Source organism: Oxyura jamaicensis, chromosome 2, assembly GCF_011077185.1.
Source record: "Oxyura jamaicensis isolate SHBP4307 breed ruddy duck chromosome 2, BPBGC_Ojam_1.0, whole genome shotgun sequence".
NCBI classification, from domain to species: domain Eukaryota; kingdom Metazoa; phylum Chordata; class Aves; order Anseriformes; family Anatidae; genus Oxyura; species Oxyura jamaicensis.
This window is the reverse complement of record NC_048894.1, coordinates 113613065-113629321: the sequence shown is the minus strand read 5'-3', so window position 1 is coordinate 113629321 and position 16257 is coordinate 113613065. Positions and strand designations below refer to the sequence as shown.

The window sequence follows — 16257 nt, the reverse complement described above, 5'->3', positions numbered from 1 at the left end:
TCCCAGTCTGAGGTGAAGCTGGTAGCTCCTTTGATGGGGAACCCCGGGTGAGGCAGCAGGGGATTAGCTTTCCTGTCCTCTCCGTGGGCGCTAAGCTTTGAGCCTGTCTGAACAAGTTGACTTACGGACTACTGTCTGCTCCTGTTGTTGAACAAAGTGTTCTGTAATTTCATTTATACTTGGGGTTCCTCTCCATAATGAATCTTTTCTCCCTCCACTGTCTCCTCTGCCGTGGGGTCTGGGAGCATTTCTGCTCCACAACACCTGAACCTGGTGGTAATCTTCTGTCCTGTGGAGAGCTGTGAACAAGCTCTGGATTACAGCAAGCTGGAAGATGATAAAAGCAAAGGAAAGCATTAATTTCCCACTCACTCTTACTTCTGCGTGTCTGCCAAACCATTTCTCATTTATTTAGTAATACATCCCCAGAAAAGCTACAATATTACTGTTACACCATGGTTCCAATCACACAATAGCTGCATCAAAGATCGAGACAGGTTCTTTTTTGTTCTCCCTTTTCTCAGGTCTAGACACCTACAACCACTGTCACACCAACACTCCTTGAAACGACAAAATAGGGGCTCTGTGCAGAAGCATTTGGGCAAATGTCAATTTAAATTTTAAAAAATTATTATATATACATATATATAAGGAGGCTGGAGTGGCTGAATTTGGGACTGCGTCCAATCTATTATTTTAGAGTCTTGGTTTGCCATGCTCATTCTTGACCAGCTGCCTTGTCTGAGGATTAGGTAGGGAAGAATAACCCTAGCATGTGACAGCTGATGGGGTGAAAAGTGAGTAAATAAGCTGATGTTCTCCCTGGCATCTAGAGCCGCCTCTGTGTGCCCTCCTTTACCACGTCTTCTTTACTCTCTAGCTTTGTCCTATTCATATCTGCTGAGTTCTGTCAAGGATCACCCTTTTGCAGTGGAAGACGGTTATTTCCTATCATCTTGATGCATGGGAATGCTAAGAAATGTAGACAGAAATTGTCTGATTCCAAAATGGTGGTATTCTGGCAGGTAGAGAGCCTTTTCTCTTTGAATCAAGCCTGCCATTCTTTGTAATACTGAAATGCAGTCAGCAGTCAACAGCATATGAAACATAAACCTCTGCAGTACTTCGGCTACCCCGCTGTGCTGTCTGCACATTCTTGGGAAGCACGGGGCTTTGCATGTAGGCTCACATAGAGAGATGTGAGACTTGCTAAATAACCAAAGCTGCTGAAAGACAATACAGCTCCTGCCTCCTTAGAGAAACATTTATCCATGAACACAGCTAAACAGATGGTTTGGTGACCTTCCATATTTTCTACTGATGACATGCAGCTACTTTTTTTCTTATTATTTACAGAACAGGGAGATTTTCTTTTTGGATATACAAATGAGAGCATGTAAAACAGCTGGACTATTTGGGTGTGAAGAGTAGATTGGGGCTAAAACTAGTGGACCTTGTGTTACAGAAATACCAGTTGAGATGGGTTGCACTTGCAAGAGCCTAAGCACCGGAAGAGGCTAGTTAATGAGCCAGGGCAGATCCTGCTCACAAATGTCTGACTTCCGGCAAGAAGGAAGATGGACTGGTCTCCTTACTCATTTTTAATAAATGCTTCCATAAACTGGGGGGATAAGCCCTGGTTTAGGTCTTTACCCACGTTTTATCTTTCCATATTCATTTCCATCAGTAGTGGATTTACCATCTCTGGTGTAAGTACCTTCACACGGAAGTAAGATTTCATCATCTGTGCAGATAATATGTACTAGAATGAAACTGTTCCAATAACCTGTCTGCCAGAGGCCAGACTGAAAGATAAAGAGATATAAAGCTTGCAGTAGTAGTTCATTACTCCCTTGCACTTGGCTGCAAAGGGGTAACCATACCTGCTCAGTGGACCGTGCAGATATAACAAATCTTTGATCTTTCTGAACCTGCCCTGATTTAATAGAGGAACATTTCATTACTCTTTTTCTACCAGAAAGAGGGAGGAGGGGTGCTTCTATGATTGTATAGCTTTAGCTTTAGATTTCTTTTTTTTTTTTTTTGTTAAATTCCAAATTAGCACGGTTAAATTGTACTGTGATTTGTTTAAGCTTGCTGTCAGTCTTGTAAAGTCTCTTGATGAAACCTTGTCTTTTTTGAAGGATGATAAAATTTCACTTCAACTTGGAGCCGAGACAGACTTACGTCCATTTGACTTGTATTTCAAACTGTTTTATGGCACTTTGAGTAGAGGCTGGGGAGGAACATAATAAGAAATTGTCTCCTTCCTCCCCATTAGTTAGTTACTTGACATCTGGCTTAAATGTGTCTTGCAGGCCCCTCTTCTGCCCTTCTTTCTCTCCTTCCAATAAAAAAGTCTGCCTTTTTCAATGAAGATATAAATTTCAAAAAAGCATCTATAGAAAATCTGGGGTTATAAATGATCTTTTCCAAAGGCGAAGCATTTTAACATCCAGTCCTGACAGCTTCCATGCACAGAATGCTTCTTGATTTCATAACGGGAGGAGATTAATGCTGCCCTTCTATTATGTGCTTTGGGATCTGTATGTACTCCTCTGTAGTCAACCCCCTCGTGAACTGCTGCTTATTAGCAGTGAAGGCACAGACAGCTTTGTGTTTGTGCGGCTCGGCTGAAGGAAGGGGAGGATGACACAGATAGCTACATAGATGGTTCTGAGCATCTCTTTGTACCGAAGCAAAGCTCCAGATGATTTTTCTTTTTTTTTACGAGGACATGTGCAAGTCTGCGGTAGCTAGCAGACCCTGCTCCCAGTTGCTCGCAGCCCTAAAGAGTTTGTTCTGTGGTGAGGAATTTGGGACTGATCTCTAGAGAAGTTTGGACTGTGATGGGAGACTGGCTTTTTTTTCATTTATTTTTTTTTGCCACCAGACTATCTATTGTTAAATACATCACAGTTGTAGTCCAATAATATTGGTATGCTTCTGGACAGAGGAACTAGAGGACCTAGAATTAAAGACCTCATTCAAAGTGCTGGATGAATATTGTTTGGATAATGCTATTATTCAAGATGATGTTCTCCCCCATTTTTCATGTGAATTCACGCCTTCTTACTACACCCAACTCAGTTCCAACCTTCAAGTGAGACTTCCTAATTTATTTCTGGACTAACAACATGTTATCACTGCAATACCTCACAGTTTCAGAAACTTACGGAGCTTTCATGCAGTGTTGTATTCAACTCAACTCTGTCTGTAAGGGGGTTTAATCAGAGGTAAGCCCACTGGGTTTAGATCTGCCTGAGGTGACTCAAACTTGCAGTGGTGCTGTTTGTGTTTTTCCTCAGGGGACTTTAAGTATAAAACGCCATTATATATTGTAATCACAGCTGCCTTGAATAGTGGCTACAGCTGGGAATCCTGCAAATCAGACTCCCAGAGCCCAAACTGGGCAGTCAGTTAGGGTCACGGCCAGGTTGTTAGCTGAAGAGGACAACAGTGCTCCCTGAAGAGCAATTCAGAAGTAAGCAGGAAAGAGCAACAGCCTCTGGTCAACTCATGGAGACCACTATGTGATGACCTCTGTAACATTTAAGAATGTCTTGCCCTTAATTTCTATTTGTGAAACATGGGCTTGGGCTCTGTGCTCTGAAGGGGTCCTTTTTCTGCGCTATCAGGCGTTCCCTAGTGCAACTCACAGCCCCTCTGCTGCGCGGTATCCTGGATCCACGTAGGTAAAGGTCTGCCTGCACTTGGTTCCCCCACACACCTGAATTTCCTTTGTAGGAAATTCTCCTCCCTCCTGGAGAGAGGAGAACCTGCAGAGCTGGGGAAAGCATCTTCCTCCTAGCTAGGATGTGGCTGACAGAGAAATCCCCAAACAGGACTGCACTGTCTGGTGGCCTGGGGATTAAACAGCGTGGTTCTCCTCTCTTCATCTCTCCCTCTCCACGCCTCGTGCATCAGTCACATCACAACTACAGCTGCTTTTGCCAGAGCACCTCCCTGCTTGTTGTCCAGGGGTGCATCTGTTCGGCCCTTCGATTGCTTTGCAGCAGAGCAGGCTCAGAGCAGCGCGCTGAGGAATTCAGCTGGAGGATGCCGACACGTTTCTGCTGAGCATGTGAGGTGTTTTTTTAAATGCCCATCTGCTATGGATTTCCTCAGGCTATCTGGAGTGTCTGCCAGGCAGAACAGCTTTGCTATCCTGAAATTTCTGCTCTCTATGTTGGAGGCACTGTAAAGCCTGTGGAAGAAGAGGTTGCCAGAATATTTTCAGGTAGAGGGCCTGTGTATGTTGAAAGTTTTAGATACCTTCACTAAGCAATTAAGCTTACAGGGAAGAAACTTGGAGCTACTAAGCCCAAAGGTAACTCTTCCCTGCTCTGCGCATCCTTGAGCCACAGGTTCCTCCTAGAGGCACAGAAGAGGGACTGAGGGATTGCTGTAATTGTTCTCAGAGCCCTCCTTGCACATCTGCTGATGACCTCTGACAAAGGCAGAACCTTGCACAAGGCAAACCTTCGGTCTGACCTGGTGAAGCCATTCCTGCACTGTGTTACAGGGATGTAGTTCACTACAGGAATGGCTTCACCAGGTCAGACCAAAGGTCTGCCAACTCCTGCTACAGGAGCATTAGTGTTGGTCTTTGAAGTACTTCACTTCTCTTGGCTGAACTTCAAATAAAAGCGTGTCCTGAAGCAGACACGGCGTTAGTTAGGAAAACTCCAAGGCAACTGATTTTTGAAGTGCAGTGAAGTTTATTAAACAATTGCAAAACAGCAAGCAGGAGATGTCAGCATCTTTAGCTGCTCTATACAGCACCCCAAGCCCCGCTAATAATACTTTAAAGTTACTGTGGTCACTTCAGAAAGAAATAATGTAGAGAAGGGAATTAAAGGAAGTCTTTTGGCTTAAAAGCTGATGTTCAGGCTCCAACCGCAGCATTGTAGCATACCAGTTAAGTGTGCCTCGGCCTGCAAGGTGCTGGAGCTGGGTGAGGAGCAGGGAACTCCTGGTCTCTCCGGGAGCATGCCTGTGCCCACGGCGGGCAGGGGTGGGACGAGCCTTTCTCATGGGGCCTCGGGACCTGCCGAGCTCCCGAAATCCCTGTGTGTGTGGGTGAGTCCTCAGGACAGATGGCAAAAGCCTCAGGTCTGATGGGGATACGTAGGAGCAGCAGAGTGTGGTGCATAAAAATGCTGAAGGAGCGAGAAGCTATCTCTGTAGGTGGCTGACGTCCTGACGTATCGGGTGAATTTTCATGAAGATGAGCGCTGTGAATAATAATCCAGCGGCTGGGTGCCTTGCTAATTTTAAAACATGATTTGCAGAAGGTGTGCAAACCGTAGATTTCAGTCAGACTTCTACTCATTTTCTCAAGTTGTTTCTTACAAGGAGACATGCTGTGCTGTTCTCTCGCCGAGATCATCCTTCAGCTTAGTAGTAGTTAATGTTTCTGAACTTGGGAAGATCCCTCCACTGATTTGTGTCATATAAACAGCAAATGTATCTGTCTGAGCTTTCCATTAACGCTGTATTTATAAAAGAAAGCTTTTAAACTTTATGTTCATGACATGCCAGGAGTGATCAGAGTGCCTGGCTGTCCCGAGCCCACGGCGCTTCCCTCCCTGCTGGTTCTTGGCCTCTCCCAACACTGAGCATATGGCCTTGCTGAGGGGGAAAGCACAGCTAGGAAAGCTTCTTCATAATGCTTTTCCAAAGGTGACCACCTGCAAAAGAGTTTTAAGCGTGTGTGGTTTCTCTTCTTGCTGTGCTAAAAGTTCTCAAAGGGCTTAGCTCATGATTAAGGAAAGTTAGGTGCTGTTCCACCGTTAGGGAAGCCTAGGGGTAGCCCCACATTTTTTCATAGCTGTTTGGTGATGCTAAAATATGTATAAAAAAGAAAAAAGAAATATGTTTACTGTTTTGGGGTTTTACTGTAATGGGTGTGTTTTCTTTCTGTAAATCTTTTCTAATGTTCGGGGCCAAAAATGCTATCTGTATAGATGCTGTTGGAGGGAATTAAGTACACAAACACAGACGCCTCAATAGTTATTTACTATTTCTAGACAGCATGTGATAGAAGGGCCTTTTAAAATTGACTTCAACTCCCACACGTTCTTCTCGTCCTGCCCTGGTGGAACTGGGTGCCTTTCATGGCAGGTTCAGAAGGCTCTTTGCAATCTTTCATTCCGTATTTTGGCTGCTAATAACCGGAAAAATTGACCGAGCAAAATAGTAAAGAAGTTGAGCCAGCAGTTGCCACAGTGACAGTTGTCCAATGTAAATATCTTACAACTCTTCTGTTTATCATCTGTTTTCAGGGCAGTTTAAGCTGCTGGAACAAGACCGAGATATTAAGGAGCCAGTGCAGTATTTTAACAGTGTGGAGGAGGTGGCTAAAGCATTTCCTGAACGAGTTTACGTCATGGAGGAAATAACATTCAACGTTAAGGTAGTCCCTGAATAAATATTTATCTCTGTCTAAATGATTAACTGTTACAACCTTTATATACATGGCAAGTGAGCAACGGCACTGTGTGGGAAGTGTGATTTTTAAGACAAACGAGTCTTCAGTTCTGCCTTCTGCGGTGGTGCTCTTCAGGATCATTTCTGCAGTGCTAAATCAACACATCCTCTAAGGGCTCTCCTATCCTATGGCACTTCGGGGAGCAGTCCTGATGATCTATCCAATAATTCATCTAATTGGGATGCTGCTGCCAGATTTTAAACAAATGTTGCTTGTTGCCCCTTTTCTCCTCCCCCCTCCAGCAGTCTGAATTTTATTCTCTGCTAAGCAGCAGCTGCTCAAATCCCTGTCCAGAAAGCCTTATTCTCAGATAGCCTGCAGAGTGAAATGATGGGGTTGCTTCTCTCAAAATCACTGCAGCTAAGTGACATTGTGAATAAAACCAACAACTACAAAAAAGACAGGCTTGTTCTGTGTGTGTGTTTGTGCACACACCTGTTGGGCTGATCGTAGCCCACGAGAGGGCTTCCCATTACCAAACATTGTCGTGTGGTGGCACAAGACAATGACAACATGCTCCTCACCCTTGCCTTACCTATATTTCCAGTAAGTCACCACACAAGGTAGGTCAGCTCTGGGAACAGAGTAGAGCAGCCTTCAAACTCACCTGTTTTGCTTCTGTTACACCACCTGAGGCTGGTTGAACAGCATCTTAGAGCTGGGATGCACTGGTGCATATCCACATTGTGTACTCCATGAGGGAAAATGGCTGATGCTGCTGGTGCAGAACCAGCACGGAGTTCCCCGTTCCTGTGTAGTGGTGTGGGGTTTTTGTAACAATCTTTTTCTCATTCTTGCACTGCTAGAGCTGGGGGACATCAGCTAGTCTGAAATTTTTATAGGTGTGAAACAAGATTGCTGAAGACTGCTGTAACTGTAAAAGCTCATTAGTTAATTCATTTAGTGACACAGACTCATGCCTTTCAAGACAGTAGGTGGTTTTCATTTATGCTGGCAATTAACCTGGAGCCATGTAACAGAGCCTTTCACAAATGAAGACTACAGGAGAAAGCTAAAATTATTTTGTATTTTAGGATATAATTAGCTAAATCGAGGCAACAAGAAAATTTCATTTCTACCCAGGAAATCAGTATTATCTTGGAGCTGCTAGCTTTATCCAGTGCTGTGCCAATATTTCTCAGTTGATCTATGATGAAATCAAGAGTGTGGCACAATAAAATATGCAGCTATGATTTTATAAGAAGGCTTTTTAAACTTTAAAACATTGTGTCTTGAGTTTAGCACAAGTGTTCTTAAACCTCTGTCATTTAGCAAGCTCAGAATTAAGCATAGCCTACTGTTAGACATCAAATCCATTTTAAAAGATGCTATAGTCATACTCGTTCATGTAAATAACAGTAATAATAATCCAGGTTTAACCTAGTTAAACACTTATCTTGGCAGTATTTCTCCTGGCAGTTTTTCCAGTTTCATAGAAGTCTGTTCCAAGGTTGTCATCTTCCAAAAAATGAATGAACTTAACCAGACTTGTTAAGTGTTTAATAACTCCTTATATGCAACAGAATGACATACACTAAAATTTTAGTATAAGGGAGATTGTGTCAAACTGATTTGAGCCAAGGGAAGAATACTAAGTGCAGTTGGTTTCTGTCCAATACAGTGTGCAGTTTAAATCCAGAGAAGTGTGTCAGAAGGTAGCTAATCTGATACAAAGAGAAAAAATGTCTAAAATGCCTAATGAAGCACTCAAGGTGAGGAGGAATCCTGAAGTCTGGGAATTCTTTCTTGTTCTGAAGCACTCAAAACTTCCACAGATAATTTTTGAAGAAAGAGCCTGTAGGGTTACAGGATGCCACCGGACAGTCACTGTATAATTTTGTCTGTGCTTGTTGAGGTCTGCCTGAGCAAGGCAATGTGCCACCGCTGTGGTTGACTCTGTGCGAACCTTGCTTCTCCTTGTAAATTCTTTTGCTGCTTAGGCAGGATTTTGCAGCAAGCTCTGTGGCTTAGAGACCTAACTTCTCATTATGATGTACCATGGCATCTTCTCCACGGGGGTGGTTTTATTTTAATTTGTATATTCATTGTTAAAGGGAAGAATGAGCCACCTTACCCCGGGGGAGGCAGAGGAGATGAATCTCCTTTCCCTCCTTGCTGTTTCCCAGCTGGGCAGGCTTTCTGGGAAGTGTGCTGGGGCAGGACATTTAGGACCTGTGGTATTTGTGAAGGAGTGCTGTAATGGATGATCAAGCAGAGCTGGGAGTAGAAGGTAGAGTCCCAGGTACTTTTCACAGAATAGCAAACCAGAATTTTAACTTAAACCGACTTTGTATAATGGCTAGAACTACTTTTGTTAGCTTCTTTGGATGTGCATATGTGTTGGTACTGTGCTTGTATACCCAATAGGTTGCCTCAGGTACCTGGTAGCCAGCTGCATCTACAGGCACAGTAATTCAGAGTGATCTGGGGATAAGCTAATGGCACTCAGTGGATAGGTATTTAATTTATTCCTAATTGAAAATTAGAGGCATTCTGTCAATTCTTCGCTGAACAGATAGCTGATGGCCTTTCTTGTGTTAATAGTCAATGCGTAATTGCAGAGAATTTTGTTTAGATGACAGCGTTGCACTACAAAGATGAGGTGTTTCTAGCTCTTTATGCTTGGACAAAAAATATTACTAAGAAAGTTGAGGTAGCCCAGGGCCCTAGCTTTTGCTGAACCACCAACAAACAGTAGGTTTCTGTAGTTGGATGCCGAGGTCCCATATAGATAGCATCTATGCAAATGTCCAGGAAGCTTGCATTAAGACTGGTGGAGAACAAAAACTGCAAATCATACTGATGTAATTCACAAAAAGTTCCCCTAAAAAGGAACAATACATCAGACAGAACATTGGACAAGCCATGAATTCCTGCACTCTAAAAAACAGCCCACTCAGTATTCCAGGATCCTTTAAATCTTCTGGGATATCATTTTTTGTCCTGAAGATACCGCTCTGTCTCCTTAGAGGGGCTGTGAAACTGTTTGCAGAGCATTTCCAGGATGGAAAAGTTGATGAGTTTGAGTTACCTAGCCCTATCATGATTCTTTTCTTTCCTATCAAAGACTTGCTTTGGCTGGTGTGAACTTCGATAGCTGATTTGTTTGATGTAATCCTCTTTTCACACCAGTTTAACTGTGTTGGCCCGTACAGTTTATAGTTGATCTCCTGATTTGGTTGCAGTCCTGTTGGCCCTAATAAACTTGCCCCGAGCTTCCAATACTTAGAGGGGTGTAACCTACACTGGCATTTTGAAATGCTGCAACAGTGACCTGATGAATTCAGCCTGTGTGCAGGTTTGCAGGCAGTTCATAGTACTGCATTTTGGGAATGAGTGCTTCGGTCCCCTCACCGCCCTGCGGCTTCATGTCAGCATCAGGAGCCTACCAGCCTCTCTCCTCCAGGGTCTGGTGCGTAGTTTGTGTTGAGAGAGAAGCAGAGCTGCTGCTTCCATTGCCTTGTGGTGACTTGTGCTGGCCTTCCTGACATCCCGCGCAGAGAGGCGTGTCATATCACAGCTCTGCCGTGTTATCTATTGCATTTCAGGTCATTATTTTGGAACATTGATTTGTTTGAGACATCCTTAAAACAACACCAAAGCCAGCTTTTAATGTAGTAATCAGGGCAAAGTCCCAGCCGGCTGAGAGGGAAGCACACATGCACTAACTACCACAGAGAGTTGTGCTTGCTGGTTCTGTCTTGTGAGACAAACATTTATAAAAGAAAGGAAAATGCGATGCTGTCTCAGTGAATTTAATCAACATCCTTGAAAAAGTTTGCTTATTTTTTCTGTTTATAGATCTTCTGGACACTGTCTATTTTATATTAAATAAAAATAAAAATCTTTATCACTTCTTACGCTCTGTAAAAAAAGTTATGCTCTAATTGGTCCCTAGGCTTTAATAGTAAAAAACGGTATGCAGTAACTGCATCAGAGGCCGCATGGTTAAAAAAAAAAAAAAAAAGAGCTCCAAGAAAAGTCCTAACTGTGAATTTTCACTGGCAATGTGATGCTTGTGTTGCTCTAATAAGATCTAGCAGGTATAACAAGCTATGTAAAACTACAAATCATTTTTATAAGGAGTTCTTACATGCCCAAGTGATCAAAGACTTCTGCTTCAAACTATAACAAATTAGAACAATTGGAGTTCGAGACAGGGTATTGACTCAGGTGTTATCAAAATCTATTTCTGAGTTAACCTTTCCTTAAGCAAAAAAAAAAAATATGCTTGAGCTTTCCCAAAAGAACATGTTGCCTAAATAATCATTCATCATTTTGCTGATGCCTGTCTTCTGCAGTAGATATAATTGCCTTCTGAATGGTTATTGAATTGCAAGTTTAGAGCATTATAGTGACGGAACCCGCCGCTGCTTTGAACGTGTTTGACAAGACATTGTCTGTAAGCCAGCAACCTTTCTGGCCATCCTCCTGGCATCGGTACTGAACCACTAGTATGGATCAGCACCTGGAAGGTGGAGGGTGAACGTGGTACGGAGTAGGCTGCTTCTGGTTGTGTGGCTCCCCTTTTCTACTAGGGGTTGTTCGATCGGAGCATCTAGTGGTTTCTAAATGGCTTCGCAGGGCAATGTGGCAGACGCTGCCTCAGAGCTGGGGGCACTGGTTGCTCTCACCTATTACCAGAAAGTGAAGATCGGCTGGGAAGGGCAAAAGAGGGCTGAGGGAGGAGTAAAACTAGAAGACTCACTGGTTTAATGTGTAAAGCAGCACTTGTAGAGAGAACAACCAAGAAGAGAAATGTGTTTGGGGAAGGGTTTATTCCAGGGTGCTCCCAAGGCTAATAATTGGAGAAGACTGTGTGTGTAACACAGCATCCAGAGGTATGGTAGTTACAGCTGCAGGCTGTCCGTGCTCTCTGAGCGGTGACGTGAAGGTATGTAGGGGTGCCTGCAGGTACAGGTCCTATTGGGTTGGTGCTGGAAGCTTAGACAGTAGAGGGAGCTGAGCCCAGCGTGGTGTTGTCCATTGTGCCTTTTCTAGTAGTTTTTAACATGAGGGTGGTCAAATACAGGACGAGGTGCCTGGAGAAGATGTGGATTCTTCATCTTTGGAGAAACTGAACGTTTAACTGGATGTGGCCCTGATCAGCCCACTGTAACTACACTTGCTTTGAGGAGCAGGCTGGACTAGGTGACCTCTGGAGGTCCTGTCCGACCTGGAGGACTCTACAAGCCTTACCCAATAACCTGTGCTGAAGTCCATGGCCCTGTTGGTGGTTTTGAAAGTTTTGTGGCCACCAATAAAGTAAAATATTTGAGTGAGCAAGACAGAGCATGTTTGATTTTCATAGGTCTCTGCTGCAGGCATGAAGTAGAGGTCATTTAGCTGTGTAATTTGGGAATTAAAAGCTGAGAAATATCTGTGCATGTGTTTCTAGATGATTTTAGAGGGTTGGCTATGTATGGTATGAACAAGGGATGTGTTTGTTGCTAATGTACTGCAACAAATATTTACCTACCGTGTATGGTTTGTAGATGTTAGCTAGCATGTGGTCAACATAAAAATAAAAGATGAAGTAACCTTACACAAGAAGAGAGGGGTTAGCTTTCTTTTCAGGGCTTAAGTTTTAAAATGTCCTTGGCCTGCTGAGGTGTATCTGCAGCCTTAATTTCAGCAGAGTAAGGTTTTGGGAATTGAAGTCAAATCAGAGTTGTGCACTCATAGACTTTTGGTTTCACTTTTTCAGCTCTTTGTTACAGTTTTGGACAGCAGCTGGCGCCTAACAGATTTTTGTTCCTTACGAAGCGTGCACAGCAGTATTTTTCTCAGAGTGCCAAACTAGAACAGTGGCACGATTCTTCTGCTGCTCCAGCACGGGAACGTTCAACCACATTTGCTTACTATTACCCTGTGATTGCATTGCAAAAAAGGAAATAATATTTTCCAGATTTGGGGATTTAGAGTAATTTTGTCTTTAAACACATCCAAAGTAAAAACCCCCGTGCTGTCAGCTGGTAGAAGTGGATACCTCTAATAAGCCAGCGCTTGAGGAACCCTTCGAGGTGAAGCCGATCCTCTCGGTGTCTGCGCAGCGGCATCCTTGTGCAGAGGTTGTTTGTTTGGGACTCGCTAGGAAACGCCGGTCAGCAGAGCAGCAGAGCAGCAAAGCCGTAGGTGGTGACACCTCCCTCGCTCCTGCCGTGCAGGGGGCGAGAAGAAGCCGGGACACTGCTGGCTCGTGTTGAAATTACAGACGGTGCTGCCCGGGGAAGCCATCTGTGGGGATTTGTTGTTACTAGAAAACACTATTCTGACAGAATGTGCCCTTTCAAGAAGAGAAAAGGGGACTGAACGGGACGTGCACAGAGCCCTGGGTGTCCTCAGCCCCACGAGGTCAGGGCCTGCCTCGCCAGCTCAGTCGCGGTTTTGAGGAGAAAATGGCAATAAGCGTCATCCCGCTGTTATCGGCAAAAACATCCGAGAGCTTTCCTTTCATGTCGCCACGTTTCAATATATTGTCTGGCTGGTGGTGTAAGCTGTGAATGGGTATTATGTACGATAAAATCCTAGTGGTTTCCTGGATTAGACCAATTAGTGTTTGTTTAGATAATTCAGGGCTTGAATGGCTTCCTGTCAGGAAGCGCTGAAGCTGAACTGCTCGGGAGGCACACCTCTTCTGAGCCGCCTGGCCATTTGCTCTGCAAGGTTTCCAGAAGATAATCATGACTTTACAAATACGGGTGAGCTGCAGAACGTGTTTTACAAGGGGAAGATTATTTACAGCACTTCTCAATTATTAACTAATTGGAATTACAGCCCCGATTTCATGCAGTGGCTGTCCTGTGATTACATCTAATTCTGAAGGCTGGGATTTGGACTTCACGCAGCTACATCAAGTCTCTAGTGGCTGTGTAGATGAGGAAGCAATATGTTATTCTACCTTATTTTTGCATTTGCAATTTTTTTTTGTTTTTTTAAATATATATTTTTTATTCAGTATTCCTGAATAAAACAGTCTATAACAGGCCAGTAGTATTTACCTAATGCACCTCCCTTTATGATCAAGCATCTGCAGCTGTTGAGGAAGAGCTGGGTGAGTTCTGTTAGGTCCCTGAAAAAGGCCTTTCACATTAAGCCACTCAAATAGGAAGCAGAGAAATCTTGTGCATAAAGAGTTATTCCAGTGTTAAGGAAATAACTTCAGGAGCAAATGAGCCTTGGACATCTGTTTTGCTTTTTTTTTTTTTTCCTTTCCAGTACAATTTCCATAGTAGAAATGCACACACATGGCTGTGCATATGTTGTTTAATCTCTTAAATTGTAATTATGATCAAAAAATGAGGAAGGAAGTGTATGACTGGGAGAGCAAGGCGGAGGGGGAGTTAGGCATGTGGGATAGAACCAACATCTTTCCCTTCTCCTTCAGGGACTAGATGTCATCTGTCATTCGCCCTGGCCTGGAAGAGATTATATCAAAGGGATGTGCTTCATCCGTAATGATGAGATCACCTTCCCTGCTCCTCAGGGAGCAGAAGATGGTGGAAGAAAAATGTTTGCTTCCCTCAAGAGCCTGGCAAATAAGTTACAGAAAAAACAAGGGGGGCGGAAAAAGATATGCAAGTGAATCCAGACAGGCTCTCTCAAAGCCGTATGACACAAATAAATTTGAATTGCTGGGATTTGTCTTTTCTTTAGAAGTTGGTTGTGTTTGTTCTCATGCCTTCTTTGACAGTTGCAGGTGGCTGATTCTCCTCAAGTGAGATGGAAGAACGTGTAAAACAATAAAAAAGTTACTTGGCCGAGCTTTGTGTTAAACACCTCACATTTGACTACTCAGCTGTTCAAATGAAATTAGTTTCTCCTAAGTCTGGTCTTAATAGGTTTGATGTGATTTGGGATATTGTCTTCAGTGAGGGAAAAACAATGTTTTATTGCTATTTTGCAGGTGGCTTCAGGTGAATGCAATGAAGACACTGAGGTTTACAACATTACCCTTAGTACTGGGGATGAGCTGACTTTAATGGGGCAAGCAGAAATCCTTTATGCAAAATCTTCTAAGGAGAAGTCCCGTCTCAACACCATCTTCAAAAAAATTGGGAAACTTAATTCAATTAGCAAGCTCGGCAGAGGCAAAATGCCCTGCCTCATCTGCATGAACCACAGGACCAATGAAAGCATCAGTCTCCCGTTCCAGTGTAAGGGCAAGTTCAGCACCCGCAGCCCGTTGGAGGTGCAGATGCAAGAAGGTGAGCACACAATTCGCAATATAGTAGAAAAAACCAGGCTGCCTGTTAACGTGACTGTGCCGAGTCCTACACCGAGAAACCCTTACGACCTGCATTTTATCCGTGAAGGGCACAGGTACAAGTTCGTCAACATTCAGACCAAGACTGTGGTGGTTTGTTGCGTGCTTCGTGGCAACAAAATTATTCCCATGCATTTTCCCTTGCACTTGACGCTTCCAAAATTCACCCTCCCTGACAGTCTTGTGAAGGGGGACCTGTGGCACGAATCCCTCATCCAGCATTGGTTTAATATATGCCAGGAACAGTTCGACATAGACGAGTATTCCCGTGCCGTGCGCGATGTGAAAGCTGACTGGAGCGAAGACTGCAAGAGCCCGAAGAAAAGCCGGTGCAGCGGGCACACTCACGTGCCCAACTCCCTCAGCTACGCGCGGGACGAGCTCACGCAGTCCTTCCACCGGCTGTCGGTGTGCGTCTACGGAAACAACCTGCACGGCAACAGCGAGGTGAACCTGCACGGCTGCAGGGATCTGTGTAACGAGTGGGCCCTCTTTTCTCACGATGCTCTTCAGTACCAGGATTCTGGGGACAGTAGCAGTGACTATCTTTTTCCTGAGGTTAGCGAGGAATCGATGTTTCTGCCTACGAAACCAGAACTTCCTTACGAAGAGCTGTGGTTGGACCAAGGCTCTGGAAAGCCTGGAGAGCAGCCTCTCATCCGCTCGCTAAGTGAGAAGAGCAAATGTGACAATTACAGAGGGTCCTTCCGATCAAAGTGTGGTACTGCATCTCTTCCTGTGCCTGGGACCGTCGGAGCAACAACAAAGTCTTCAGATGTTTCCCTACCTCCACCTCCAGTGCCTCCCAAATCTGAAGCAGTAAGTCAGGGTTGTTTATGTCGGTTTGTTTCTTTTCCAGCAGATGAATGTTTGCTTGGGAATTCTTTAGGGAAGACTTTGATGGGGTGGGGCACGTGCAGGGCAAGGAAATGGGAAGAGGTGTGCAATCTCCTACCAACTGTAAGTGCTAAAAATACCAGATTATATTTAATATAAGAGATCTTGTAGCTTAATCTTGATACTTCCAGGTGTTATTTACTGCTTTTTTGCTCCTACAAACAAAATCTAAGATTTTTTAGGTCACTTCCTTCCCTTCTTTCAGCATCATTTCTCCACATGTGTTCTGTGTTTTCTCATATTTTCCATGGCTGAAGTGTGTGACATGAACATGTGTGTGGGACATGAACCCACTTGGAACTGCCACAGGTTACCTTAGTGTGTGCATCTTTGATTAACAGGCTGTAATAAAGACAGCTAGAATTTTTACAGATTTGCAATGTTTGTTAATGAGAGATTGTCGTTCCTGCTAAATTTGAGGGAATATTAAGTGTCGTTATCCTCAACCACACTTTACCAAAACAGAGCTAACGTAATCACTCTGTAGTGTTTATTGAAGGAAAATATGTTTAAATAGGAACTCTGCAGAGTTCAGAAATTAGCCTTATAGAAGACTCAATTTTAAACAGAATGTGTTTCCTGCCCAAGGGTTTCTAATGAA

At 43.8% G+C, this 16257-nt stretch overlaps 1 protein-coding gene across 2 annotated transcripts in view; it reads left to right on the top strand.

The window, feature by feature from the left end:
- The window catches only part of GAREM1 (GRB2 associated regulator of MAPK1 subtype 1), a 98473-nt gene that overhangs the window by 71270 nt on the left and 10946 nt on the right, over positions 1-16257 (top strand). Inside the window, exons 3-4 of one of the 2 annotated variants that reach the window (XM_035317167.1) lie at positions 6288-6418; positions 14400-15578. In XM_035317167.1, the coding sequence (XP_035173058.1) occupies positions 6288-6418; positions 14400-15578 (1310 nt within the window). The remainder of the gene's footprint in view (positions 1-6287; positions 6419-14399; positions 15579-16257) is intronic. The other variant, XM_035317168.1, reaches the window with a different exon arrangement.